This window comes from Lygodium microphyllum, chromosome 2 (assembly GCF_053477565.2).
Source record: "Lygodium microphyllum isolate KBCC chromosome 2, Lygodium_microphyllum_v1.1.10, whole genome shotgun sequence".
Classification (NCBI taxonomy): Eukaryota; Viridiplantae; Streptophyta; class Polypodiopsida; order Schizaeales; family Lygodiaceae; genus Lygodium; species Lygodium microphyllum.
The window spans coordinates 28,033,798-28,061,786 of NC_141136.1; the positions used below are offsets into that span (position 1 = coordinate 28,033,798).

At 41.6% G+C, this 27,989-nt stretch overlaps 1 protein-coding gene across 3 annotated transcripts in view; it reads right to left on the reverse strand.

Moving 5' to 3' along the window:
• LOC148039568 (diphthamide synthesis DPH2 family protein) overlaps positions 1-27,989 on the reverse strand; it is a 119,135-nt gene that overhangs the window by 44,149 nt on the left and 46,997 nt on the right. For all 3 annotated transcript variants that reach the window (XM_087691981.1, XM_087691988.1, XM_087691986.1), the window contains 5 exons: positions 3,437-3,808; positions 1,949-2,022; positions 1,805-1,872; positions 1,588-1,703; positions 1,389-1,495 (listed from right to left, as the gene is read on the reverse strand). In XM_087691981.1, coding sequence (XP_087548107.1) covers positions 1,389-1,495; positions 1,588-1,703; positions 1,805-1,872; positions 1,949-2,022; positions 3,437-3,808 — 737 coding nt within the window. The remainder of the gene's footprint in view (positions 1-1,388; positions 1,496-1,587; positions 1,704-1,804; positions 1,873-1,948; positions 2,023-3,436; positions 3,809-27,989) is intronic.

Consider the following 27,989-nt stretch of genomic DNA (forward strand, 5'->3'; position numbering starts at 1 on the left):
TTCAAAGACACCCTCAACATTTTCAAGACAGATCGTCACATCCTACCCTAGGGTATTTCATGGTTTGTCTTTCTCCCTTTATCCTGAGCCAATGGTTTGAATATGTCAAGAGGAATCCCATCAATGCTGAGGGCCTTGTGACGCTTCAACTTGCGACAGATGAGTCGAACTTTGAACCATTCAATGGGTACATCTACCTCATGAAGACATGGCCACAATCTAAGATTATCGCCACGCCCTTTCCAAAAATCAGCATCCTTACTGTGACTGTCACCAGCTCTAATATCTTCTGGTAGTGCATGAACCACACATTCCTTAGGGTTTTTGGGTCCATTTGCAGATTTCCACACGGATCTTGGATGGGTTGTGACTCAATGCTAGCACCCTTGCTCTCTGCAGTAAGTTTTTTATGATGAGTCCAGAATTTCTTGAGTTGTCTTTCACACAGGAGTTCTGCTCCCTTTGCTACAAAGTCGTCGAAGAATTTCTTGGAGCTAGCCTTGCAGTCTTTCAAGGCTGCTGTCTGAAGGGCACAGTAACATGCCCATGCCGCTCTACCCTCCTATGAGTTGGCTGCAGTCTTCTAGCCAGGTGCCATGCTTTTCATCCATGATTAATAGCCCTTCTCACCCTTGGGGCGAGGCAGAATCCACACCTAGGTCTAGGTGGTGGTCTGACAGCCATAACTCCAGCCTCCTGCACAATCAACTTAGCTGTACTTTCGAAGCTCTTACATAGAACCCGTGCATTGTTGCTACCATCCTCAGGTAAGTCCACCAATGCACTCCATTTGTTATTTGTCAAAAACTCGCAGGCCACTAGACCCATCTGGAGGCATCAATGTGAGGAGGCCGAGGGCAACTTTCCATCACAATTGAACCATTCAACCCTTTAATCAAGCATGAGATGGTCCAGTGGTCTGACACATCTACATGTCCACTAACGATTGCATGTGAGAGCAATAATGCCACTCGTTGATTCACAATGAAGTAGTCGATACCAGACTTTCCTCTCCTCCTAGGTGAGTGATATGTTACTTCAGATCCATGGATTGGAGGCCACTGGTTTCTGGAGGCCCAGAGCCAAGACTGCTGAACCGTACAGGATGATCACAAACATGTATCAATACATGGACTCAACAGGGGTGTCCACATCAAAGGAAATCTCTTGAAGGAGCCAGATCAATCAGAGCTCCACAAATGCCACTCCAACTATAAAAGCAAGACTTTTGATAATACAAAACATATGCAGATATATTGATGTACCAAAGCATTGTACCTATTGACAGATTTCTCACCACTCCATACAAACAATTAACATCTATGACAGGTTTAATCTGACCTTCATCCTCAAAGGTACTAGTAGCCACAGCAAGGAAAAGAGTGTACCTTTTCCATGCCAGCATTGCTTCAAAAGGAGTAATTACTGGAGCCATGAAATCTTTACTGTCAAGAAGAGCTGTTTGTGCGCATGCAACAAACACAAAAATATCGCACTGGAAAATAACAGGAACTTAAGGCCCTTGTACAAAGCAAATCATGCTTCAGCATTCAGAAGCTTCTCTTTTGAAGGACTGCAAATACTCACCTCCGGAAAGTTGGCTAGCTTTGCTGGATTGGGCTTTCCCATTGCGAGTATATATGACTTCTTGCCTGCTGCTTTCAGGAACTGCTTGATTTTGTGAACTGTTTCCCGATATCCCACTGGATACAAAAGAAAATGGATTGCACTATGCTAAGCATACAAAACAATATCAGAAGGTCATGTTTGCATCCTAAGTGAAAGTAGGAGGGAAGGTCCCTACCAACCCCAAGTGTGCCAATTACAATGCCAACAATATTTGCATCTTTGGCCCGCTCTACAAGGTAGTACCTGCATCACAGATTCTGCCATTTAGTGCCAGAAGTTATGACAAAGAGATGTTGCTTACGAAACAAATATGATGCACCTTCGCCTCAGAATCTTGCTTTGATTTGTAACATCAGTAAGCAGCACCTTTCTATCAGGATCATACAGGACAATCTGAAAGACCAAGAGCTATTCTTGAATATCAAAATAAGATGCAAGACCAAATGACAGCATTAAAACATGAGAGAAAGAAAGAGGGGGGAAAAATAAACCACAATGAGCATCACTGAAATCTATCTATCAGGCTGCCTGTGGAACCAGTTAAAAGTCCCCTTTCTAGAGAAACTGTGAAGATTTTTACAATTGTCAATCATGTATCTCTTTGCTACATGCTACAATACTCCCTTTCCAAAACATGTGTGCAGTTGCATCAAAGCTCTATGCAAGGTTGACAAGTTTACACAGAATCAAACACAAGGTTCAGATGTATCAAGCTCAAAAAGTTAACAGAAAATGCAAATGGGAAATGATGAGCATCAAATGTCCTTTGAAAATGCATGACAAAGATAGTACAGTCTTGGAAATGACAACATAATCCGTATCCAAAAGAGTTTGGTGTGAGTATGGATTCTAAAGTTTTGTATAGAGTAGCCACCCCATAGAGGCTGATCGAAGGGTGCACTTGTTCCCTATGTTCTCATGATCGTTTTTTTGCTAGCTGATAAATGGAATTATCTATTCTTTTTTTTTTTTTGAATCACTGTATTCATGAAATAATAAGGTACAACAAGCAGGGACATCTCAAGACTACACCCTTGTGACACCGCACATATGAGAATTCACCGCTGAGCATAGGAAATCACATGTAGAGCACATCCCAAGCAGAGCTTGAGTAACTATTAAGTCTATAGGTGCATTTGGCTCCAATGCCATGACACACATGCAAAGCCCCAAATGGGGGGAAGGGGAATCCTACGGGGGTGGGTGGTGACATTTTTGAAGTGTAAAGTTTATATGCAAGCAACATTGACATGCAAGAGTACACAACACATGTTTGATAATTTGGACATAAGCATGCATCCATGTTCATATATAGGTATGATACCTCTCTTTCTTTGTGATTTGATTTGACAAACAACTTATACCATGTCAGGTACAATGCAAAGCTACAGAAGTTCACAGATCATCAAACTAGAAAATGAACATGACAAAACACCCACTACACAGCAATCAATAATTGCAATAATGCATCCATCAATCAACTATCATCCTTAGCTCTTCCTTGTGACCACAGAACAAAAACAGAGCTTTGAACTTTCTTATAAACAAGTAGATGGGAGCAGACAACATGATTCACACCCCATAAAGCTTCACGCAACCGTTGTATTTGTAATGTACTTGGACACTCTGAATTTTCAGAGTTCCTTGCACTTAGTATTTTACCTCAGGGAAATCCTCTCCAAGGTGCTAATAGTATTCTCTATTCTTGGAGAAAAGAAAAAGTTTGTAAAGCACATCATCTAGACATCCATTGTCATAAAGAACATCAAATGTACTCAGATATAAGTCTGATAGGAGAGAGAATTACAGCTGTAGCATTGTAAGTAAGCATGAAATTTGTCAAACTGGGACCTTCCTGTCCTATCCAGAATACTACAACAGACTCCATTCCACAATGCCTTGGCAAACTCCACCCAATCCCCCCTATGTTGTAAGGAAAGTTTGAAATTCTAGTGGACTCTTCAAATGTCTCACTTGTTTCCCCATGCTGTCCTTCACATCCATCAACTTTCAACTCTGGCATATCTTCTTGCAAAATTGGAATGTTTGTGCCAGGTTTTATAGCCCTTTCTGGAACATTTGCAAATGATAATACACCTTTACCAAATGATTCTGAATGCGCTTCGAAGTTCTTTTGAATGCTTGGTATGCTATACGCGTATTCCAAGTCATATAAGACCTTCAAGAAACAAAAAGAAATTATACAACAGCCAAAAGAATTCAAAACATGCACATTTTATCCATGTTTTCACCAGTTCTCAATTTTATTGAACACATAATTACCCAGTTTTTCACTGAGCACATTAAAGAACATGATTTCATGCACTTTATACATTTTTCGATTCAACAGGTCACAAGAAAAAGGTTCTCTTGTTACATTTTAAACCAGTCACATTCATACATGCCATTCCTTAGAAGCACAGCAATGACACAGAAAGAGCGTTCAAGAAAAATGCTGAAACATTTCACTAAAATATATCATCCAGACCTTTCCAAAACCAATGATGTTGCATTCTCAGCATGCTAAATAGCTTTAAAATTTTCAGCATGTTAAATAGCGCAATTCACATCAGAAAACCCAGAATACTGTGAGTGAAGCTGACATACTGGAGAAAACTGGCCATCAGAGACCCATGAATGAGCTGATGTCAGGCATTAATACTTAGTATTTCCCAATGGTGCACCTGTTGACTTTTTCAAACTCTCTCAAAACTGATGGTGTATCAGTTTCGCTAACATCCAATCATCAGTACCTTCCAAGAAAACAATAATGGCACATATTCAGCATCCTAAACGACTCTAATGCAGCTACAATGGTGAGACTTCTGTATATCTTGGTCTTCACAACAGTAAGTCCAGAAAATTAATGAGTGGAACCAAGATGGTGGTGAACTGGCCATGAAAACCCCCCACAAAGGAGGTGATATCATGAGTAGTACAGGATACATCCCATCATGCATCTATTGATGTTTTCAGATCCAGCCGGACACTCTTGATACTCAGGATGTATCCAACATAGTCAAAAGTCCCAAAAAAGTCTTATAAAAGTGGCCAAGGGGGACAGCCATCCTTTATCACTCTCATTCACACTTGCATGCCCAAACTCCATTGCCAGCATCCCACATCCCCAGACTCAATGCTTCAGCGCCATCATCATCAGCTGCTCCATGCTGTGCCCTGCTACAAGACAGATGATGCTGCTGCCACAACTGCTCCATAGCTGTCACAACCCTGTGCTCCAGCCTGCAGCCCCTATCCATCTGCTTTCCATCAATCATCAGCTGCAGCCCCATCATTTCCAGCATCAGGTGCCCTGTTTGCAGCATGTTTCCAGCTAGACTGATGATGTCAGCTGCTGCACTATCATCACCTGTGTTGCTGCCTGTGTCTACAGCATTTACTGCCTGGCAACAGCCTGCACATTCCTACTCACGCGCTGGACAGACTTCACCACAGTCGGCTGCCCCAAATCAGCTCCTTCCTGTCGCCCCGATCAGCCCAGTGCTGCCAGAGCTGCATTTCTGCTGCAGCCTGGTCATACAACTGTTGCACTGTTCATGAAGGTCTCCATCATCATCATCATAGTCCTACACACTGTGTTTTGCTGCTTGCCCTTTCCGGGACTGGTGGTTACAGTATTCGAGACCCATCTCCAATGGATGTCACACTCCAACGACTCCTCAGCCTGAGAACCACCAGCTATTAGACAGCTCTACCCTTGTGCATCTTGTACACTCTTTCTATCATTTACAGGATTGACTCATTCACTTCAGAGTTCTCATTCCTCTCTGTGCATTTATTGTGTTACTATCTGAGTTACTGTGTTTTAGTCATGTTTGTACATTCTATGTTCACAGTGGAAGTGCTCACTGCTATCCCCCTTGAGCATCACATGATCTTCTAGATCCCTACTTTGCTGAGCAGCCTGACTAAGCCTGATCCAAAGTCCATTCATACCAAAAAGCATTGAGGTTACGCTCCAATAACTGAGAGTGGCCTGCCAAGTCACTCTCTTCAATCCATTTAGCATCCATTGGTGAATACTTTTGAAATTTCACCAAGTATCTCCTAAAAACTTTACCTCTGATCTTTCTCTCTTCATGTGCCAATATCTGCTCAAGCACCAATATCTCATCTAGCTCGTCAACCTTTGGCTAGTTTCAACAGATACACCCTCTAGCACATCACCATGAAAAGGCCTCAACAAACTCACATGGAAGGCATTATGTATCTGCTTGTCACGAGGACGTGAAATTTTAAGATGCTTTAATCTTGCTAACAACATTTGATTAAGTTATTAATTAAATGTGCAAGGTTGTTTAGCACATGTGATGCACATGGCAATTATTTCATGGTAACAAGCCAAGGACCCCGAGGATGCAGCAGGTGTCAAAGGCAAAAGTTGTGATAAGTTATGCTAGTTGAGCTTTGGGGGTCAGTTGGTGTCTGTTTTGACCCTAGGACAGTTATTTGGCCAATAAGTGTCAATGGTGATACTAGGGACTAGCATTAATTACTTAATTAATGCCATTCTAAGGGTCAACTGAGATTGGGGACCACTCCACGTTACGAATAGCCTAGCCAATTTAATAATGGATGGGTACATTTAATTTTGGGTAGGGAGAGAAGGACTGAAATTAATTTTAAGGATTATTTATTTCTGAAAATTAATTAAATGACTGGATAATGTTGAAAACTCGGTTTAGAAGACTGCCACTTGTTGGCGAAAATGCCCATGCAAAGCAAGAAAACGTTTTTGGGCACTAGGTCTCAGCCATTCAGTCAATATACAACTTGCAAGGAAAAAAAAATGAAAAAAATGAAAATGATATATTAACGTCTACAAAAGGCCAAAATAACCTATGAGACCATCAGTTACAATCATGTGTATGACGGTACAACTGTCTAGGTAAAATATGTAGCACAAAGTAAAATAAAAAGGAAACTAACTATGGCTATGTGCAAAACATAGAGCTCTATCTAGTAACAATGAGCTCCAAATTGTACAATCTCATGTGGATATGGAGGGCCTAGCTCTAGCCCGACCTTATATCTGCCTATGAAGGTGTCGTCGGTGTCTGTGTCGAGGCCTAGGACGTCTGGATCGGCTAAGGTGAACAGCTCGACCAATCTTTACTCCTTGTCTATTTGTGGACTGTGGCGGTGAGAGAGGCTCTCATGTGGACTGTGGCTGTAACTGTATTGAAGAATTCTGAGTCTCCTTTACAAAGAAGTCTGTCAGTTGCCTCTATGAAGGGCCTCGGTGTCCTGGAGCAGCTGTACTCCTGAGGCACATGTCACGGAGCCGTCGTATCTCAAGAAAAAAGAGACCAAGGCACGATCGATAAAATCCATGACTCTGGATAGTGGTCCAAATCCGTCTCTAAAGAGACAATGGAAACGACCATGGACCTCATAATACGCTGAGCAGCGGTGGCGGAGATAATGCTCCTCTATCTCTAGCTCTAATTGGCATAGCTGGCATATGCACTACTTTGGTGGGATGGATCTATATCTGCCACTCTCAATCTCTAGCTGATGTGAGGAGGTGCACAGCTGGTCAATAGTACATCTGACCCCATGCGAAAGGTGAGTGTCCATGTATCTCGGGCAAACAATAAATCCATCATCTGTAGTATGAAGGAAATGCTCGTGGTAGAAAGCCATCTTTGTCCCTAGTTCCTGCCATGGCATCAACCATATCCACATGATATCCAATTGGGTAAGATCCATTTTGATGATCTTACGAAACTCTAACCTGCTTAGATCAAGAGATGGTGCATCAAGGGAATACTAGAAGGGAGGTAACTTATCCATGCTAAAGACATGTAGCTCAAACTAGGCCAACATCTATGCACACCAACATGAAGTATCACCCTCTCTGGCAAGCTGCCTAGAGAACTCAAGGGCCAACCGTATATATCTGTGTCTAGGTAAGCCCCATAGGCTATGTATGTATGCGATTGATCAGATGAGGGCCTCTACCACAATCGGTGTAGCTGCTAGCTCGGCTCTGATGATCTCATGTGGCACTGAGGCCTTACATCTGATCATCTTGGATATCATGGACACTAGGGGTTTCTCCATCGACCTCCATCCGTCATAAGTGCACCCTAATCTGCTACGGTGGTCAAGACTAGGCGCCCATATCTGTACTTCATAAAGTAGTGCGGATGTGACCAGTGTATCGAAGAGCCATAGCTTGGTGCGGGGTTCTTGGAATTGCACTTGTGAGCACATCCTCTCCAAACCACCTACTAATGTGTATCCACGAGTCAGTCTAGTGTCTACTGCCTCTCGCATAGAAAAGATGGACACTGTGAATAGAACTCCCAGGTATATATAAGAATCCACATACTTCAGCTCCTCAAATCCATATGTGAATTTAGGTGTTGATCTCCTAACCCACTGTGGTGTAGTATTAAATACCATCACCTTGGTTTTATCAAGGTTCACTAAAAGTCCACTGTCCAAAGTATAGGAGTGTAATGCATCCAAGTGTCTTTGTAGACCCTCTGGAGTGTCAGCTATCAATACAATGGCATCTCCATACAATAGGAGAGATATCCAAGTGCCAGCTAGTGAAGCTCTTCTATCTCCTTCTTGTGAAATATAATCAGCAAACCCATCAATGTACACGCCAAATAATGTTGGAGAGAGGGGGCATCCCTGCTTCACCCCAATGGTGGAGTAAATAGGTGCCGAAAGGCCCTCAGGTATCCGGACACTGTCCACAACTCTTTCATACAGTGCCAAAATACCCCAACTAAGCTCTTTCGGTACTCCCATGGTATGCAATTTATGTATCAGCCTGTCTCTCGATACTGTGTTAAAGGCTTTGCGGAAGTCCACAAAGCAACAGTAGGTCCGTCCACCATGGGCCCTTCCCTCCTCAATGATCGCTCTGAGTGTGAGGATGTGATCCACTGTGGAGAAGCCTCTCCTAAGACCTTGTGCTCTAAGACCCCACATCTCTACCCACCTACTTAACTCATGCTCAAGAATGGAAACATATAGCTTAGCCAATGTACGCCCAACCATGATAGTCCGATAGTTACTAGGTAGAGTAGGGTCCCCCGACTTAAGGGTAGGCACAATAGTGTTCACGCTCCAGCTTTCTAGGCCATTTTCCGATCAGAGAACAGCAATTTACTATAGAAGACAACCATCTAGGGGCCTCAATGGGTAAGGGACAGCAAGGAGATGCCTTCCACACATTGGCAACAGCATTATTAATCAGGTGACAACATTTTGGAGATACCTGGCAATAGGTTACCTTTCATTTTTTCGGCCTTTCTTTTTCAAAACACAGCAATACATAATCGCCCTCTACAAACTACAAAGCACATCTATGGCAATCAACTACCCTCTTTTGCTTTTCATGTGATCTTTGAAGTACATACTTGACCCTCTCATAGGTTGCATCCATGTTCTCCACATAACAATCAGCCTCAAAGATCTTATCCTTTATGTCCAAAATAGGAGGCACATTCTTGCCACCCTCCACAATCTCAAATGGAGCCTTACTAATGAAACTATGCACAATATTATTATATGCAAACTCTACCAAAGGCAAGTATTGCTCCCACTATGTCTTATGTTCTAATATATAGCACCTTAAAAGATTTAGAACTATGGAGTTTGCCTCTTTGGACTAACCATCTGACTATGGATGAAAGGACGATAAAAATTTCAAGGTGGTATCCATATTCTCAAACAACCCCTTCCATTGACTCTTGCATGCCATGATACTTAAATACATGCTGCAAAAATAATCATGCGATATGATCGGCCTTTATCTTCTTCGTCACCAAAATGAAATGAGCTTGCTTCCTGAACTTATAAATGAAATTCCCCTAGGTGTCCTAGGAAAATCAAAGATAAAATCCATTGCAATGCTTTGCCAAGGTCTATCAAGTATAGACAAGGGCTGCAATAAATTGGACACCTTTTGCCTATCATACTTAACTTTCTGACATATAATGCACATATAGACAGACAGCTCGACATCGTATCTCAAAGCAGGTCAATAGAAAAAGTGCTCCATTGCCTTAACTATAGCATCTATACCTTGATGCCCTACAAAAGGAGCATGACTCTCAATCATCACCTTTGGCCTCAATTGCTTTGTAACACAGTCACCCATGCATCATCAAAAAACCTTCTCTAATAAAAAATGTTCATGCCTCTAGCTACTAAAAAGCTGATTATACATTGGCAAAGTCGAAATCAGCAGCATATTAATCCTCCATGGCATCCAACTCAATGTGATAATCAAGACTGATAGCCAAAATCTAAAGCTTACGAGATAATACATCAGCCACTACATTCTTTTTCCCATCTCTGTGACAAAGTGCAGCAAATACAGAAGCATATGGACAAGACTAAAAGACAATGAACATGATAGAAAGGGAGAGAGAAAAGAGACAGAAGAATGCAGAAATCTACAATTAATAAATGCTGAAATGAAGAGCGTAGATGTACAAGGGCTGTCAATGTACCTTCTTGGGTCAAATCTCTCCCAATAATGCATTCGGCCAAAAAAAACTGGCCAACTTGATCAGCAACCAAACAGCATCATTAATGCATAAAATAATCTATGCAGACCAGCCTGTCTACCTTGTGGCATAGTCGCCTGCCTTGAAAGGTGCCTATACATTGTGACTACTAGAAATGCCCACAAATTGACAAGATAAATGTGTAATGCCCTTTGAGAGAACCTCCAAAGGAACTGATTGCACCAATAGTAGCCTAAGAAATGCTAGTCCAAGGCTTGCAATAAACCACATCAATGGTCGCATCCAAGATCTTCTCCCAAATGAAATGGTATTAAATCTCAATGTGCTTTGATCTACCATGAAACACTGGGTTCCGTGCCAAAGCAATGCAACTCTCATTCTCACAATGAAGTGTCGTAGGACCTGCCTAAGGACAGCCAAGATCTCCTAGTAACCTCCGAAGCCACACTAACTCACATGAGGTAGAAGATGCCACTCGATACTCCAACTCTATGGAAGAAAAGGCAACAGTGGGCTGCTTCTTGCTACTCCATAAGATAACACCTACACCCAAAGTAAAGCAATATCCTATCATTGATCTCCATTGGTCAACATCTCTGACCCAATTTGAGTTCATCAAACCTATAAGAACCAAAGGCAAATCTCCAGTACCTGCTATATAATGAATACCAATATCAAAGGTCCCCCTCAGAAACCGCAAAATCCGCATAGCAACCTTCCAATGTACCATCTGGGGTGCACTCATGAACCCGGCCAACAAACCTCAGGAAAGTACAAATCAACCCAAGTGTTAAGAAGCCAAATTAAGGACCCAATCAAATACCTGCAACAAGTAGCATATGCCATCAGAAAATCTGTATGGGCCATAGCCTTCCAGTTCAAATCCATGGGAGTAGAAAAAGCCTTACATCCCTCCGTCTCAAACATAGCCAAAAGCTTCTACACATACTGCTGGTAGGAGATGAAAATCCCCCTCGGAGTCTAGTAACTCTCATGGCCTAAAAAGAAGTGAAAAAGGCCCATATCTGTCATCTCAAACACCTCGTGAAGTGTCGTCTTGGTCTCCTTGACCTTCTCTGTAAGGTCACCTGTCAAAATAAGATCATTTACATAAAGTACGAACAACGTGTGTCCTCCACTTGAGGTGTGGAGATACAATTGGGGATCGAAAGAGGAACGTCAATACCCCAATTTTCCTCGGAGGAATGAGACTATCTTCTTATTCTAAGCACATGGAGCCTATTTGAGGCTGTAAAGGGCCTTCTTCAACCTCTACACATGTCCATCTAATGAGGAAAAGCCAAGAGGTTGCTCAACATAGATCTCCTTCTTCAAATCACCATTTAAAAAGGTAGCTTTCATACCAAGCTCATAAAGAGGCCATTTCCAATGGCTCACTAAGGCAAGAACCACTCTAATGGTAGCCATTCGAGCAATTGGTGCAAAGGTGTCATGGAAATTCACCCCTGGCTGCTATGCGAAGCCCTTCGCAAGGGCCCACACCTTGTGCTTATCCATAGTACCATCACTATGATATTTGGTCTTGAAGATCCATTTTACACCAATCACCTTCCTAATGAACGGGCCAAGGCACAAGATCCCAAGTGTCATTCCACTCAATAGTATCCAGCTGGCATAGATCATCAAATAATAATTAGTCAAAACAAGCTCGGTAGTATGCACCCAGTTCCTGCAAGATTGCTGCAAACCACCTTGAGGCTATCACTTCTCAGGAACTCCCTCAATCCCTAAATCACAAAGTGTGTCTCGAGCCCAACGAGGAGGAGGCCAAATCTCTCCTCGTCACGTTCCATCTACTGAAGTCTCTACAACATCCACCAACGATGGCTCAGTCGAGAAAGTTGCCTCCAAGCATAGGGTGCTTCTCACCCCCCTCCGGGACTGAAACCTCCACAAACCAAACATCTTGGCTCGTGTAGACATTTCGCTTGAGAGGTTTATACAATCGGTAACCCTAGGACTGCAAGTTGTAGGCCATAAACACCTATCTTTGGGAAGCCCCTTCAAATTTATCACGTTGCGTCTTTAGGATGTGGACATAGGTGTCACACCCAAAAACCCTAAAATAAGAAACATCAAGCTTAGACCCAAAATACACCTCATAGGGTGTCATACCAACAATGGCTAAAGTGCGGGATCAATTAAGAATGTGAACCATAGTAGCCACAACCTTGGCCTAGAGACATTGAGGTGTTTTGTCTATGCTCCATCATGGTGTGAGCCATCTCAATCACACTTCGGTTCTTCCGCTCCAATATGCCATTTTCTTAAGGTGTGTCTAAGTTTGCAAACTCCTAGTAGATACCATGATCTACACAAAACCTAGCAAGCTCATTATAAACAAATTCTCATGTCTTATCCGATCATAATGTCTTCAATTTCCGGCTTGATTGGCTCACCTCAAAGAGTAATTAATCCTTGAAGTGGTAGAAAGCCTTCAACTTCAGCTACAAAAAATAAGCCCATATCATCCTGCTAAAATCCTCTACAATCAACATGAAATACAAACTCTCCTTAAGAGACTCCATCCTCATAGGTCCACAAAGATTTGTAGAAACAAGCTCCAAGGGTACTGAAGACCACCTCGAAGCCTTGCTAGGAATATCATCACGATGCTATTTTTCACGAGTGCAAGATACACACAACTATTGGCTCACCACAATGTCTAGCATACCTCAAACAAGTTGTCCCCTAGACGCCTTCCAAAGGTAATCATAATTTAGGTGGCCAAACCAAGCATGCCAAAGCTCCGACTATGTTTAAGAGGTAAGAAGAAGAGAAGTCAAGGTAGAAGGAGACCTTAGCTTGTAGACTCCCTTCTCCTCATAACCAAAAGTAAGCACCAGTCTATACGATCAAGAATCTTAGAGGAATCCTCGTCAAACTCAACTAAGAGGTAGAGGGTACAAATCTTGTGTACCAAAAGCAGATGGTAACCCAAGCCTGGCACATAAAGCACCTCTTGTGAAGATATGCTAGGGTTTGCACTAAGGAAACACAGCATATCTAACCAAGACTACAATACAAAGACTCAAACAAAGACAAGCAAAACGCAAAACAAAAAACACAAAACTGAAAACTCAAACAAAGAGACAAACACAAAGAGAAAAAAGTCTGAAGTAAATGGATGTTGTAAATGAATGTAAGAGTCTACAGAATGCCCAAGGGTAGAGCAATGCAATGTTAGAGAGTAACGTTCACCAAAGACGGATCCTGAGTGTTGTAACCACCAGTCAAAGATAAGAGAGTGCTGAATAATGAAGGGCAGAATGGTGGTCACCAAAACACAGCAATCGGAGGCTAAAATCTAGTAAACACATTGCAATTTACCACTAGAAGAAGGCTGAAAACTAATCACCAGAGGCAGAGAACTATCATGCGATAACAAGAGAGGTATTTGCTAATGTAGACAGCCTACTAGACAGCAAAAACACAAGTACTGCAACAGTCGCCCCGTGGGAGAGATGGCAACAGCCTATTCCCTAGCACCAAATACTGAAAACGTAGACTAATCAAGTGCTATGATAATGCAATAGATGGAAACCTCCAAGCACCAAGGCGATGGCTAAAAATAGGCCACCTAGGGCTGGATAGTGATGGGCTGCAATCGGTGATGGCTAGACAACAAATGGTAGGTGATTGATGGCTGAAATCTGCACAATAGAGTGAGAAACCTGCACAACAGGATAAGGTTGAATAGTGGGCAGCCAGTCCATTTATAGATATTGAAGGGTGTCCCAAAAAATTAGGGTTTTGGGAAACCACTGAAACTCTCTCGAACCGCACATCAAATTTATGTTTTTCATTAATTTGTGAGATGGGAGAGAATGCACAGAGATCGAAGCTCAAGCTTAGCTAAGAGTACAATTGACGTTGAAGAGAGTGTCTCGGAGTGATAGTACGATACCTAATATAATAATCAAAGAGTGTAAGGTGCAAGTACAATGTACAACCCTTAAACCTTAGGGTTGCTAGAGTGTGTTCACACCCAAAAGGTGTAAAACATGATAAGTGTCTAAACTATGTAACATAGGCACATAAAATACAAGGAAATAAATCTAGGGAAAAAAACCTCTCGTATAAGGAGAGTAAAAAGTGCCCTAGTGTGCTACTAAGAATCACCAACACTCCTTCGTGAGTGTAGGCATGAGCCAAACCTAACAGACCCCAAAATACAAGGAAATAAATCTAGGGAAAAAAACCTCTCGTATAAGGAGAGAAAAAAGTGCCCTAGTGTGCTACTAAGAATCACCAACACTCCTTCGTGAGTGTAGGCATGAGCCAAACCTAACAGACCCCCTGGAGTGAAGAGTGATCAATATACAAGGGTCATCCACCAAAGGTGATCAAATTTAAAGCATTGTGGAATGCTTCAAATTTGTCACAAGGAAGAGCTCTGGTGAAGATGTCTACCACATTACTAGTGGTAGGACAGTAGACAAGGCTGATATCACCCACATGTAGTCTCTCTCTGACAAAGTGATAGTGGATCTCGATGTGCGAAACACTCAGTTCCATGCCACTGCAATGGCACTCTGACTATCAATAAACAAAGGGGTAGGCTCCATGACAGATACATCTAAATTAGCCAACAAACGTCTCAGCCATACACATCCAACTATGGTTGTAAAAGCTACCTTGTATTCAACTTCACATAACGATGTGGCAACAGTGGATTGTTTCTTGCTAAGCTAAGATATACAAGATAAACCAAGAAAGAAACAATTACCACTAGTGGAGTGACGAGAATCATAATCACCAACCCAATAAAGATTACTGTAAGTATGTAAGTGCAATGGTTCTCCCTTGGCATAAAGCAAGCCAAGAGTCCTAGTACCCTGGAAGTAACAAAAACACGCTTGACAACTTGCCATTGTGACATGCATGGCTAGTGCATATATCAACTCAAGGCTGAAACTGCAAACTGAATGTCTGGCCTTGTGTTGCATAAGTAAATGAGACATCTAACTGCTGGAGCATACGTATGGATACTAAGCAAATCACCATCATCATGCAAGGACAGCTTGAGTCTAGGTTCCATTGGCGTACATACCGGCTTACAATCTTATAAGCCAAACCTCTCAAGAAGTTTACCAATGTATCTAGACTGTGACAATCCAATGACTCTAGCATCATGAATGAACTAAATTCCCAAATAATAGTGCAAAGGCCTCAAACTTGACATCTCAAAAGTTTGCTTCGAATTTTGTTTGAATGCCGAAATCTGATCAGCATCTATCCCTATAAGCAAAAGGTCATCAACAAAAAGACATATGACCAACAAGGATCCCCTCTCTTTACATATGTAAAGTGTAGACTTTGATGAGCTGTTTATGAACCCTTGGCTAAGTAAACAAGCATCAATCTTTGCATACCAAGCTCAGGGAGCTTACTTCAAACCATATTAAGCCTTTTTCAGCTTGCACACCAAGTGTTCGAATCCCACATCTGCAAAAACAATGGGCTGCTGTACATATCCTTCTTCTTGAAATTCCCCATGTAAAAATGCAGTTTTTATATTAAGTTGGTGCACAGTCCATCCATACTGGGCAGCCAAAGCAACCATAGACATAATGGTAGTCATGCGGGATGTAGAAGCAAATGTCTTTTCATAGTCAATGCCTTTCTTCTATGGATAGCCTTTAGCCATAAGCCTGGCCATATATTTGTAAATGGATCCGTCTACATTCCTTTTCAACTTATGGACCCACTTTGTACCAATGGCTTTCTTCCCAACAAGCAAGGACACTAGATCCCATGTTTGATTCTTTATGATGAAATCAAACTCAACTTGCATTGCTGCCATCCAATGCACACTATATTGTGTATCCTCAAAACATTCAGGCTCCTCATCATCAAATGTATCTGCTCCCATAACAAACTCAATAGTATGTGCATCATCATGCATACAATGCTTGCCTTCTAGTACGACCAGCAATAGGAGCATCCAAATGACTATCTTTCATAGTTTGCAAATACCATCTAGGCATCTGCCTAGCTTCTTAACTGTGTACAAGCTCCTGCTGAACTTCAAATTCAGCACCTTGCTGAATATTCAGACCAACCATAGACTGATTTTCTACATTACCAGATGGAACAACTAGTTGAACATTAAGTGCACTTGTTGAAGCTCCAGCTGTATCACTGAAAGAAATGGGCAACAGCCCTTCAAATACATTATTGGCAGCCTGATATGTATCAAAACCAACCAGGGATAATTCTAATTTTTCATCAAAAACCACATCCCTATTACTGACAAATACCTTCTTAGAGACAGAATCACATAATTTATATCCTTTGCTCTCGCTGTTGTACCCCACAAAAATGCATTTAACAGCCTTGCTATCCAATTTCTTTCTTAATACCTTGGGAATGTATACATATGCAAGACACCCAAAGGTACGAAAATGTCCAATAAAAGGTTTCCAACTGTTCCAAGCCTCAAAAGGCATGACATTCTTTAATGCCTTGGTAGGGCACTTGTTCATGGCAAGCATACATAACTACTTCCATCCAAAAACTGTGTGGCAAACTCTTTGCTTTCAACATACATTTAGCCATCTCCATGAGCGACTGATTCTTCCTCTCTACAACCCCATTCTACTATGGAGTATAAGCAGTGGTGTACTGATGGACAATCCTTTCTCCTTCAAAAAGAAATTCACCAAAGAAGGCATGTATTCCCTCTCTCAATCCAAACGAAGACTCTTAATCCTACAGCCAGATTGATTTTCAGCAAGTGCTACAAAAGCCAAAAATGCATCATACACTTCTGACTTTTTCACCAAAGAGTAGACCCAGCAAAAACGAGTAAAGTCACCAATGAAGGTGACAAAATGGTAATAGTCACCCAATGACTTTATCTGCTAGGGCCACATACATCCAAGTGCACAGTCTGTAATCTAGCAGTTGCTTGAAAAGTAAAAGCACAAGGAAATGAAAAAAGATGCATTTTTTCCAAAATGCACCCCTCACATATATGCTTAGGAGGTCTCTCCAAGAGAGGTAAACCATCAAGCATCTGTGTACGTTGCATAAGCATCAAGCTACCATTGTTTACATGTCCCATGCGAGCATGCCATAACTCTGCCTGTGACATAACTAGAGTAAGAGTAGACGCTAGATAGACCAACTGATCAACTGAATAAGCATCTAACTCATATAACCCATGACATAAAGTGAAAGTCAAAACCAAAGTCATGTGTTCCTTATCTCTGATCATACATCTATCATCATTGAAGGTAACTTGCAAACCACACTTTACCAAAGAAGAAATAGACAACAAATTCTTATTTGTCCCTAGCACAAATAAGGCATCCTACAAATGGAGAATAGAGCCATCAATGGCTGTCAACACAATCTCCCCAATGCCTCTAATAGGGTATAATACATTGTTGGCACACTGTACAGACTTACCAACATGGGCTACAATAACGGAAGGAAAACAATCCTTGTAGGATGTGATATGCCTAGAAGCACCACTATCAAAAAACCAAGTGCTCGCATTCTCAGTAGAGCTAAATACTCTATTAGCCCAAGAAGAGTTATAATTGCATGTGTAAAAATAATAGTCACAGTCTACAACAAAAGATGCGAACTCAATAGCAATGGAAGGTGCATCAGAAACAAAAATCCCTAACTCCTCCTCCTCCTTGACTATGCACTTTCTACATTCTGTGATGTAGTGTCTTGGCTTCTTGCAATAGTGGCACTTGTCTTTCTTGGCTTGCATGCTTCCCTGTTTCTTGCTACTCTGTGAAATACCTGAAGTCCCAGAGCTCTATGGAGCATTTTTAGCTTGGCTACCCTTGCCCTTCAGCCTTGCTATAAAAGCATACTCAAAGGCTATAATATCCACCCCACTGTTTTTTCTTGTTTACTTTTCTTAAGAGCAAACTAACCAACTGAGGAAAAGTAAGTGGCTATGGAAAAATCCTCATGGTGTGGTTCAAGACCGTATAAAAGGCCAAATACGAGGGCAGTAATGAATTCAAAGTAGTAGATAACAACTGCGCATCTGAGTAATACTTATCTACATTCATGAGCTGCTTACACAAGTCCTAAAATTTATTTAGATGATCCTGCGTAGAATCACCCTCATCCATCTTCACAATCTCAAGCTCTTTCTTCAAGAAAGAGATGCGTGTCTCATTCTTTCCAGCAAACATCTACTCTAAGGTTAGCCATGCTTCTTGTGAAGAAGCTGCAAACCGAATGTTGGGATGATGGACCACTAAACTGCCAATGCTATCAACAACAAAGCCTAAGCATCCCATGTGTCCCATGCCTTTTGCACTGCTGATCTCTGGGAAAGTGGTTGAGCTAGAGAGAACTTAACAGGCTAAGTGGGCTGAGTTGCCCTTTGTCCACATCCTCCTAGAGGAGGTGTAGCAAGAGCCACAACTCCAAGCCTAACTTCTTCAGTGTTGACATTCTTTGCAATCAACACATTTTTCATCAAAAAAGACCATAGAGAATAGTTGTTGCCATCCAACCTATCCTCCTTGGACACATATGTGAATACATTACCTCCCTGATTTACCATGGTAAATGTCACTGATCAAGGAGCAAAAGAGCAATACATCAAGCTGAACCAACCTGGAAATCTCAAAATTTCCAGAAATTACAGCAAGCACTTACTAGCGTTGGACAGGGAGCGGCGCTGCTAGTGCTGGAGTGGCAGGCGCAGATGGTGACTCTACCTAGAGGGGTGGGCGAAGGCAAGCTCACAAGCTGAGTTTCTGATGGGGCTAAAGGCGCCTAGAGCTGAATGCCGAGAAGTTGGGGCTTCGGGCTGAAGATAGCTGAGAGGTGGCAGCTCAACTGGCGGTGGCCACCACGAGCTGAGCTGAGCAAAGGGCTGCTATACTACCAAATGTGAGATAGGAGAGAATGCACAAAGATTGAAGTTCAAGCTCAACTAAGAGTACAGTTGACAATGAAGAGAGTGTATTGGAGTGATAGCATGACACCCAATACAATAATCAAAGAGTGTAAGGTGCAAGTACAAAGTACAACCCTTAAACCTTAGGATTGCTAGAGTGTGTTCACACCCGAAAGGTATAAAACACAATAAGTGCCTAAACTATGAAACATAGGCAATGTAAAATAAAAGGAAAGAAATCTAGGGAAAAAAACCTCTCGTAAGGAGAGAGAAAAGTGCCCCAGTGTCCTACTGAGGATCACCGCTACTCCTCTATGAGCGTAGGCATGAGTCAAACCCAACATAATTAAGTGTGTTTTAGCTCTAGAAGAGTAGAGTATACTTAGGAGGAATCCCAAAGTGCCCACCATGCACACGAGAAGTGTGCATAGCATATCCAAATATGGGCAAGGGCGGACTTGGTATGGGCATGGTAACTGCCTCTGGAGCCCAAGGTGGAGGAATAGGGACACAAGGAGCAAAGAATGGAAATCCCTACATAGGAGTGACCCAAGGGATGTGTAATGATAATCCATGAGCAGAGGATGGATATCCTTGCGTCTGAAAGGTCATGTTGAGGGGTTTGTGAGTGTCTTGGAGTAGGGAGAGGATGCCTATCATAGTCATCCCAGAGTGGAAGGATGTTATAAAGTGGGGATATATGGGGTTGCATTTTCCCTAACAATACACCAAGAGATGGAGTGAATGGAGGGTAGATAGATTGTGCAATGGTGAATGAGAAGGTGCTAGGAGTTGAGATGGAAGATCCAACCCCTAGTATGCTTTGAGCGAAAGTAGAATGTAATCCAAGAAACCGTATGACAAAGCACAGACTGACAAAAGAACACACTTAGGGTTAGGGTAACTCAGAGACAATGAACACAGTGAATAAATGAAGTGATATAACTACTGAATAATACAATGCTCATGCAGCAACCACACTATGCAGTGAATGAATACTGAACCTCGAACTCTTGTATCTCAAGGATCAGGGTAAGGGTAATGAGTTGGAGAGTGTGTCGTACTCCAAACGGATCCCGAATCGCCGCAAGGCAACCTCTGGATGTTGAACACCAACAAACGCAGCAGTGAGAAGCTAGATCTGATGCAGACAGCAATGAGGAGAGAGAAATACTAAAAACACAAGCAGCAGGTGAGAAAGACTAAAAATGTAGGCGGGACAGCCTACATGTGACATTAATGTGACATTAAAAGGGATATTTAATGTCACATTAAGGTCATAAGTGTGGAATGTGACATTAAAATGGATATTTAATGTTACATTAAGGTAAATTTAGGGGAACATGCACGAGAAAGACCGTCCGGGCTCTTGGGCGCCCGAACGGGGTTTAGGGGAGCCTAGAGGTTAAGGGAGTCCAGAAATAGTAGGACTCCAGCAAGTTGACGGCTGGCAAAGAGATAAGCTTGAGGGCCAGCACTTATCTAGGCGTGGCTGGGAGGTGAAGAACTCTCGTGTTTCCATCAGTTTTCAGGAAATCTGTGCCCGTAATCTAACATTGGTATCAGAGCCTATGTTTCTGATCATCAATCGAACAGAAATCCGTCAGGATGTCAGTCGTTAGTTGGTTCGTCAGTATTTGTAACATTGCGTGAGCATCAGAAAACGGGCCGTCACTTCTGCCCTGCTTCGTCGCGTCAGAAAACGGGCCGTCACTTCTGCCCTGCACCGTCGCATAGGAAAACGGGCCGTTACCTCTTCCGTCCGTCGCGTAAATATCAACGGGCCGTAAAGGAAAAGTAAAAGGGGAGAAGCCACGTCACATCACATACATTAATGACTCATTTCGCTGCGGGCAGAAAACGATACGTCACATTAAGGTGACCCGTTTCGTGACGGGCAAGGAAAAGAAAAGAAATTTATAAAAAAAAACGTGGGTCGCGAGGACCAGGCGAGCAACCACCAGCATCCGTGAGGACCAGGAGTGGAGTCGCCAGCATTCGCAAGGACGAACCAGCTCAGACGTGAAGCTGCCAGCAGCCGCGAGAAACAGATCAGAAGTGGAGCTGCCAGTATCAGATTGCTGTTGACAGATAGGACTGCTTCTGAGGCGGATAAGACTGCGACTGCTGTGAGACAGGCAGAAAACTTCATACATAACTGAAGCCACAGCCTGCCATAAAAAATCAGGGAAGTATTTTATCTTGTATGCAAATTTCTTATTTTTGCTTTCCAATTCCAGTGTATTAATGGCAGAAAAAGGGAAAGAAAGGGTAATGGAAAGTCCTAGTTCTGGGGATCAACCTATGGCAGATCCCCATGAACCAGACATACAAGAAGAACAATGGGAAGAATTTTTTGCCACGAGAGAGCAATTTGATGATCTTTCTGCTCGTGTGCAAACTCAGGGGGTTCAAATGGAGTTTTTAACTCAAACACTTACTGAAATAAAATCTCAACTAACTTTATTGTTGGAAAGAGATAAGAATAAGATAGAAATCTCGGATGTCCCATCTTCATTGAAAGATTTAGATGTGACTATGCGAGATCCTAAGGAACCCCAAACCTACCATAAATTGAGGGATAATCCGGTTTTAAAGGATATGAAACCACCTCAATTTTACGGGGAGGAAAAAGATAGGAATAAAGATACAATCTTTAATTTCCTCCAAAAATGGGAAGATTTACATAAATTAAAAAATACACCACCACATCTCCAAGCACTGGAGGCCAGTTTAACTTTGGGGCCCAAAGCATATAAGTGGTGGCGAACCTTAAAGGAGGCGAATAAAATACCTGAAACTTGGGCTCAATTTGAATCCGTATTTTTAAAAGAATTTCTTCCTGAAAATGAAATGGAAAGAAATTGGGAAGATTGGGATTATGTCAGACAAAAGGGACGACCCCTACTGACAAATTTGGAGGAATATCGTGAGATAATCCTCAAACTAGAAGGAATTGATGAATTCCAAAAAACAAGAGGATTCATTAGGGGACTGGATAAAGCCTGTAAAAAGGAAGTAAAACGGAGTTTACCTAAGACGCTTGAAGAGGCAATTAAATTTGCATTAATTTATGAAGATAGTACGCGTCCAGGTACACTCACCAGTCTCACTGATATGGAGCCCAAGTCTAAGCAATTAGAAACCTCAAAATTTGTGGGCAAATTTAAAAGAAAAATGCCATTTTTCAAAGGTAAAAAACAACCTTTTGAAAAGAAACCATATATGAGGCCAAAGCTAAGTCCTGATGACTTTGATAAGGCCAAAAAACAAAAATTGTGTTTTAATTGCCTATCCCCTAACCATGCTGCTTGGAATTGCCCTCAAAAGAAAAAGGGAAAAGACAAAGAAAAGGACAAGGGCAAGGGAAAAGAAAAACAAATCCATGTAGTGCAGACCTTAGAATTAAAGGGCCATGAAAAGTATAAATCTTTAGAGGTCTTGCACATGGATGTACAACATAAGTGTTGTATGTCAACTTCTTTGTGGCAGCCTACCTTTGGGCCACATGATTTACTTAGAGTACATGGATTGATAGCTGGAAAACGGGTTAGAGTCATGATTGATGACTCTGCCACACATAATTTTATAAATTATGCACTTGTCAAAAAATTGAAACTTCCCCAACAAAACAGTGAGCATCAATACGTTGTGCGTATGATGCAAGGCCAAGACAATAAAATATGGGATACCATGGTATCCAATTTGGAAATCGAGATTCAAGGATATAAAGATAAGCTTGATTTCCAAATAATGAATATGGAAAGAGCTGATATTGCTCTAGGGAGGGAGTGGCTATGGGGATTGGAACCATCCTTAAAACGTAGCTATCACCATAATACACTGGAATTTGAAAGGGATGGTAAGACTTTTGTCATTCAAGGTGAACATGAAGTATCTGATAATCCTTTGCTGTGTTCTACTGAAGTTCAGAAACTGATAAAGAAGGAAGTTTGTGAGGTATATATGCTATGGTCTTTTCCTGTACAAAATACTTTTACTTCCTGTAATATAAAGCAACAATTTTCTTATGTTTGCGAATTGAATGTAAATAATGAATTGAACAGTTTGTTAGATGATTTTAAAGATGTGTTTCCTTCTGATTTACCTAGTGGCCTTCCACCAGATAGGGGTGAAATAAATCACCCAATTGATATAAATAAGGATACACACCCAATTTCAAAACCACCATATAGGTTAAGTGAAACACAGCATCAAGAAGTTGAAAGACAAATTAAGGATTACCTGGATAAAGGGTTTATTCAACCCAGTAATTCACCTTGGGCTTCACCAATTTTATTGGTAAAGAAAAAAGATGGTTCTATGCGACTTTGTGTTGACTATAGAGCACTTAATAAAATAACGGTGAAGAATAAATTTCTTATGCCCAGAATGGAAGATCTTTTTGATCAATTGCAAGGGGCAAAATTCTTCACAAATATAGACTTAAGATCAGGTTATCACCAAATAAGAATTAAGGCACAAGATATTTCCAAAACGGCATTTCGTACTAGATACGGGCATTATGATTTTTTAGTGATGCCTTTTGGTCTCACTAATGCACCAGCTACCTTTATGAAGCTGATGAATAGTGTTTTACGGCCCTATCTAGGACATTTTATAGTAGTCTTTTTGGATGATATCTTGATCTTTAGTAAATCAAGAGAAGAACATTTGGAACACTTATTATTAGTATTCCAACTGTTAAGAACACATTCCCTTTATGCGAAGAAAACTAAATGTGAATTCTTTGCACAAGAGGTCAAATATTTAGGGCATATAATCTCGAAAGAGGAAATCAACATGGATCCAGAAAAAGTAAGGGCAATTATTGAATGGCCACCTCCACGGAACCTGGAAGAGCTGCAGATCTTCCTAGGTTTATCTGGATTTTATCGTAGATTCATTCGAGATTATGCCAAAATAGCTGTTCCAATGACAGACCAACTTAAAGGGAAAGGGAAAAGTTTTAATTGGGGAACAGACCAAAATGAAAGTTTTCAAAAACTTAAGGTAGCTATTGCTACAGCTCCAGTATTATTAATAGTGGATCCCAATAAACCATTTGTGGTTGAAGCTGATGCCAGTGACAAGGCAATAGGCGCGGTCTTATTACAAGAAGGTCGACCAGTTGCTTTTGAAAGCAAGAAATTAGATCGTGCAAAACAGAATTATTCTGTTTATGAGAGGGAGCTGTATGCAATAGTACATGCAATGAAGAAATGGAGGCATTATTTGTATGGTGCCAAACTTTTGATCTTATCGGATCATGAAAGCATTAAGTGGCTTAATGATCAACCAGATTTACATGGGCGTAAAGCCAGATGGGCCGAACTCCTCCAAGAGTTCGACTATGAAATAAGATATAGAAAAGGAAAGTATAATATAGTAGCTGATGCACTCAGCAGAATGCCCATCATTAATGAATTGAGTTTTACTCAGTTCACTTCCAGTTTGCTTGAATCTTTAAAAGGGAAATGCCAGGTTGATCCGACATATTCCAACATATGGGAAGCAATAAAAAATGGGGATCCAAATGAAAGTGCTTCTACTGAGGAAGGAATATCTGAGAATGTTCAACTAGGAAATGGAGCATCAGGGGTTGCTCAAACTGGATTCAAGTGGAAGAATTTTACCATTGATAATGGTTATTTACTCTACAAGGGTAGGGTATGTGTCCCGAAAGATATAGAAATAAGGCGCCAGATACTCTTTGAGTGTCATGATACCCCTAGTGCAGGACATCCAGGAGTTAATAAGACTTATAGTCTTATTAAAAGGCAGTTCTATTGGCCTGGAATGAATAAGGACGTCCTTGACTATGTGGTCAAATGTAATAAATGCCACGTTAATAAAGCTGAAAAATTAAAAATGGGAGGACTTCTCCATCCATTAGAAATTCCTTCGGGAAAATGGGAGAGTATCTCCATGGATTTTATTATTGCTTTACCTAGAACACAGAGGGGGCACGACTCTGTGTGGGTAATTGTGGATAGGTTAACCAAAATGGCTAGGTTTATTCCAACTTCAACTGATGTTAAAACACCAAAATTGGCTAGATTGTTCGTAGAGAACATATACCGATTGTATGGCCTTCCGGCAAATATAGTTTCTGATCGGGATAGAAAATTTGATAGCCATTTTTGGCGTGCGGTATTTAGGAAATTGGATACTAAACTTAGCATGAGTACGGCGGATCATCCGCAAACTGATGAGCAAACTGAAAGGGTTAACCAAATTCTTGAAGATATGCTTAGGGCATATGTGAGTAAAAGGCAAACTAATTGGGAAGAGTATTTACCGATAGCAGAGTTTGCATATAACAGTGCCAAACACTCTTCCACTGGATATAGTCCATTTATGTTGATGTATGGGTTTCAGCCCAGAGCTCCTTTTGCAGTAGGACTGCATAAGGAAAAGGTTCAGGCAGCTAAAGACTTTTTGGAGGATATGAATAATATGTTAAAATTTGCTCAAGAAAATATTAAAAAGGCTCAAAGTCGAGCTAGAGCATATGCCGATCCTCACCAAAGAGACATCTCCTTTGAAGAAGGAGAATTGGTCTATCTTAAGGTGCCTGAACAAACTAAAACTATGAAAAATGGACATTGTCCAAAGCTTTCACCAAGGTATTGTGGTCCTTTCATAATACTTAAAAGGGTGGGAGAATTGGCTTACAAGCTCCAACTACCTGCTGGTAGTAAAATACATCCAGTTTTTCATGTAAGCAAACTAAGGAAGAAGCTGGGTGATTTGGATAATCTAATCTTAAATGATGATATTGAGGAGTTATTCTATGACCAATCTAATCCACATGAACCAGAAAAAATATTAAATGTTCGTAATAGACGAACGAGGAATACTATTTATCAAGAATGTTTGGTTAAGTGGAAAGATTGTTCAGAAGAAAGCTCAACATGGGAGCGAGTAAGTACTTTAAAGAAAAGGTTTCCCGATTTACAGTTAGACCTTCCAAATATCGTTTTCGAGGACGAAACCGATTCTTAAGGGGAAGGAAATGTGACATTAATGTGACATTAAAAGGGATATTTAATGTCACATTAAGGTCATAAGTGTGGAATGTGACATTAAAAGGGATATTTAATGTTACATTAAGGTAAATTTAGGGGAACATGCACGAGAAAGACCGTCCGGGCTCTTGGGCGCCCGAACGGGGTTTAGGGGAGCCTAGAGGTTAAGGGAGTCTAGAAATAGTAGGACTCTAGCAAGTTGACGGCTGGCAAAGAGATAAGCTTGAGGGCCAGCACTTATCTAGGCGTGGCTGGGAGGTGAAGAACTCTCGTACTTCCATCAGTTTTCAAGAAATCTGTGCCCGTAATCTAACACTACAGGAGAGAGAAAGCCTAGAAATGTAGGTAGCAAGTGAGAGAGACTAAAAATGCAAGGAGGACAGCCAGGACTGTGACGACATGGTAGGCTGTACAACAGCAGGTCTGCACAGGAACAGCAGTCGCTTGACTGAAATCAACTCCAAACTGCGTGAAGAGGGCTGGAAATCAGGCGCCAACTGATGAAGACAGCAATGGACAACTTTGACTGAGATGTCCTCCACGAACGGGGTGTGGGGAGCAAGCTGAAAAACCTGAAATCTGCAAAAACAAGATTGAGGAAAGAGTGGAGGGCTGGCTGCCAATTTATAGAAAATTAGGGTTCTAGATCCTCTCCCACTAACTCTCTCCATCCACTCCCCATTTTAGGGTTTTGGCTAAAATAAGCATGTTTTGGGGTTGTTTAAGTGACTAAGTGCATTTCTTAGCACAACAGTGGGGACCTAGACATTGGATTCAACATTAGGCTTGGTATGTATGTCACAACATTGTGATCCGTAAAGTCTTGCGGTTTATGTTCATTACTTTGTTCTACCCATCGCTTCAATTATTGCCATAGTGCGCGGTTTTGCCTAAGCGATTCTCCCAATGAAAATCTCACCGGAGTTGATATTAGCATGGCTAGCAATTTGCCATCCGACTTTCCCTTCTCAACTTTATGGGCTCCTTGCCAATACTCTTGGGCCGTTTGCCTATTTGTGGCATCCTCGTTCTGCCTGTACAGTTGTTCCTGTAGTGTTGCCTCTCTTGCTCTCAAGTATGTGGGAGAGACTGGTGGGCTTGTGGTTGAGAGTTCACTGATCCCATCCTCAATGATAGGTTCGGCATCTCGCAAGTGAGTTCACTGATCCCATCTTCAATGATAGGTTCGGCTTCCTTTATCCATTTCTTGACCTTATCCATAGCCATTAGCTACTAGTTGGAATCAAGGTACTCTCCAACATTAGTGCTTCCCTTCTCCCTCGTCTTAAGAGCAGATGTTTCTGCTTCTGCATCAATGACATGTTTTCCTTTGATAATGTGATCCCACTCCCTATCTTAAACATTATTTTCGCATCGGTCCTCTTTTTCCTCCTCTGCCGACTCTTTTTCCTTGTAGAGGATGCATCTAGGTTGCTAGGTCCAAGTAATGAGATACCTGCCTACTTTGTTTAAGCTCGTGTCATGACATTTATGGGGGTAGGTGTGGCATTGTTGTCAGGTGACTCAACACAAAAGAGTCCTAGCGGCACAAATGGCACGACTGCCAAGCTAGTGGAGGGTTTTCTCCTAGGATAATCAACGAATAGGTGTGTGACTCTGCATTTGGGACACCTCAAGTCGGCCTTTTCTCTATTTACTCACTCCTTTTGAGGACAGCGAGATGAGATAAGTCCTGGATAGCAACATACTATAGGCTCATGGTTCTGAGCTCCTCCTAGGCCTCTGCCTCTCCCTCTACCTAAGGCCATAACTAACACAGGTCTATAGTCCATCAATATGGGATAACACTCTTCGTCATAAGAGATGTAAGGATTCATGTATGAGTCTTCCTCCACTAGTTCCTCCACAAAGTGCATTGGAGCATCACTAGGTGGATGGGTCACG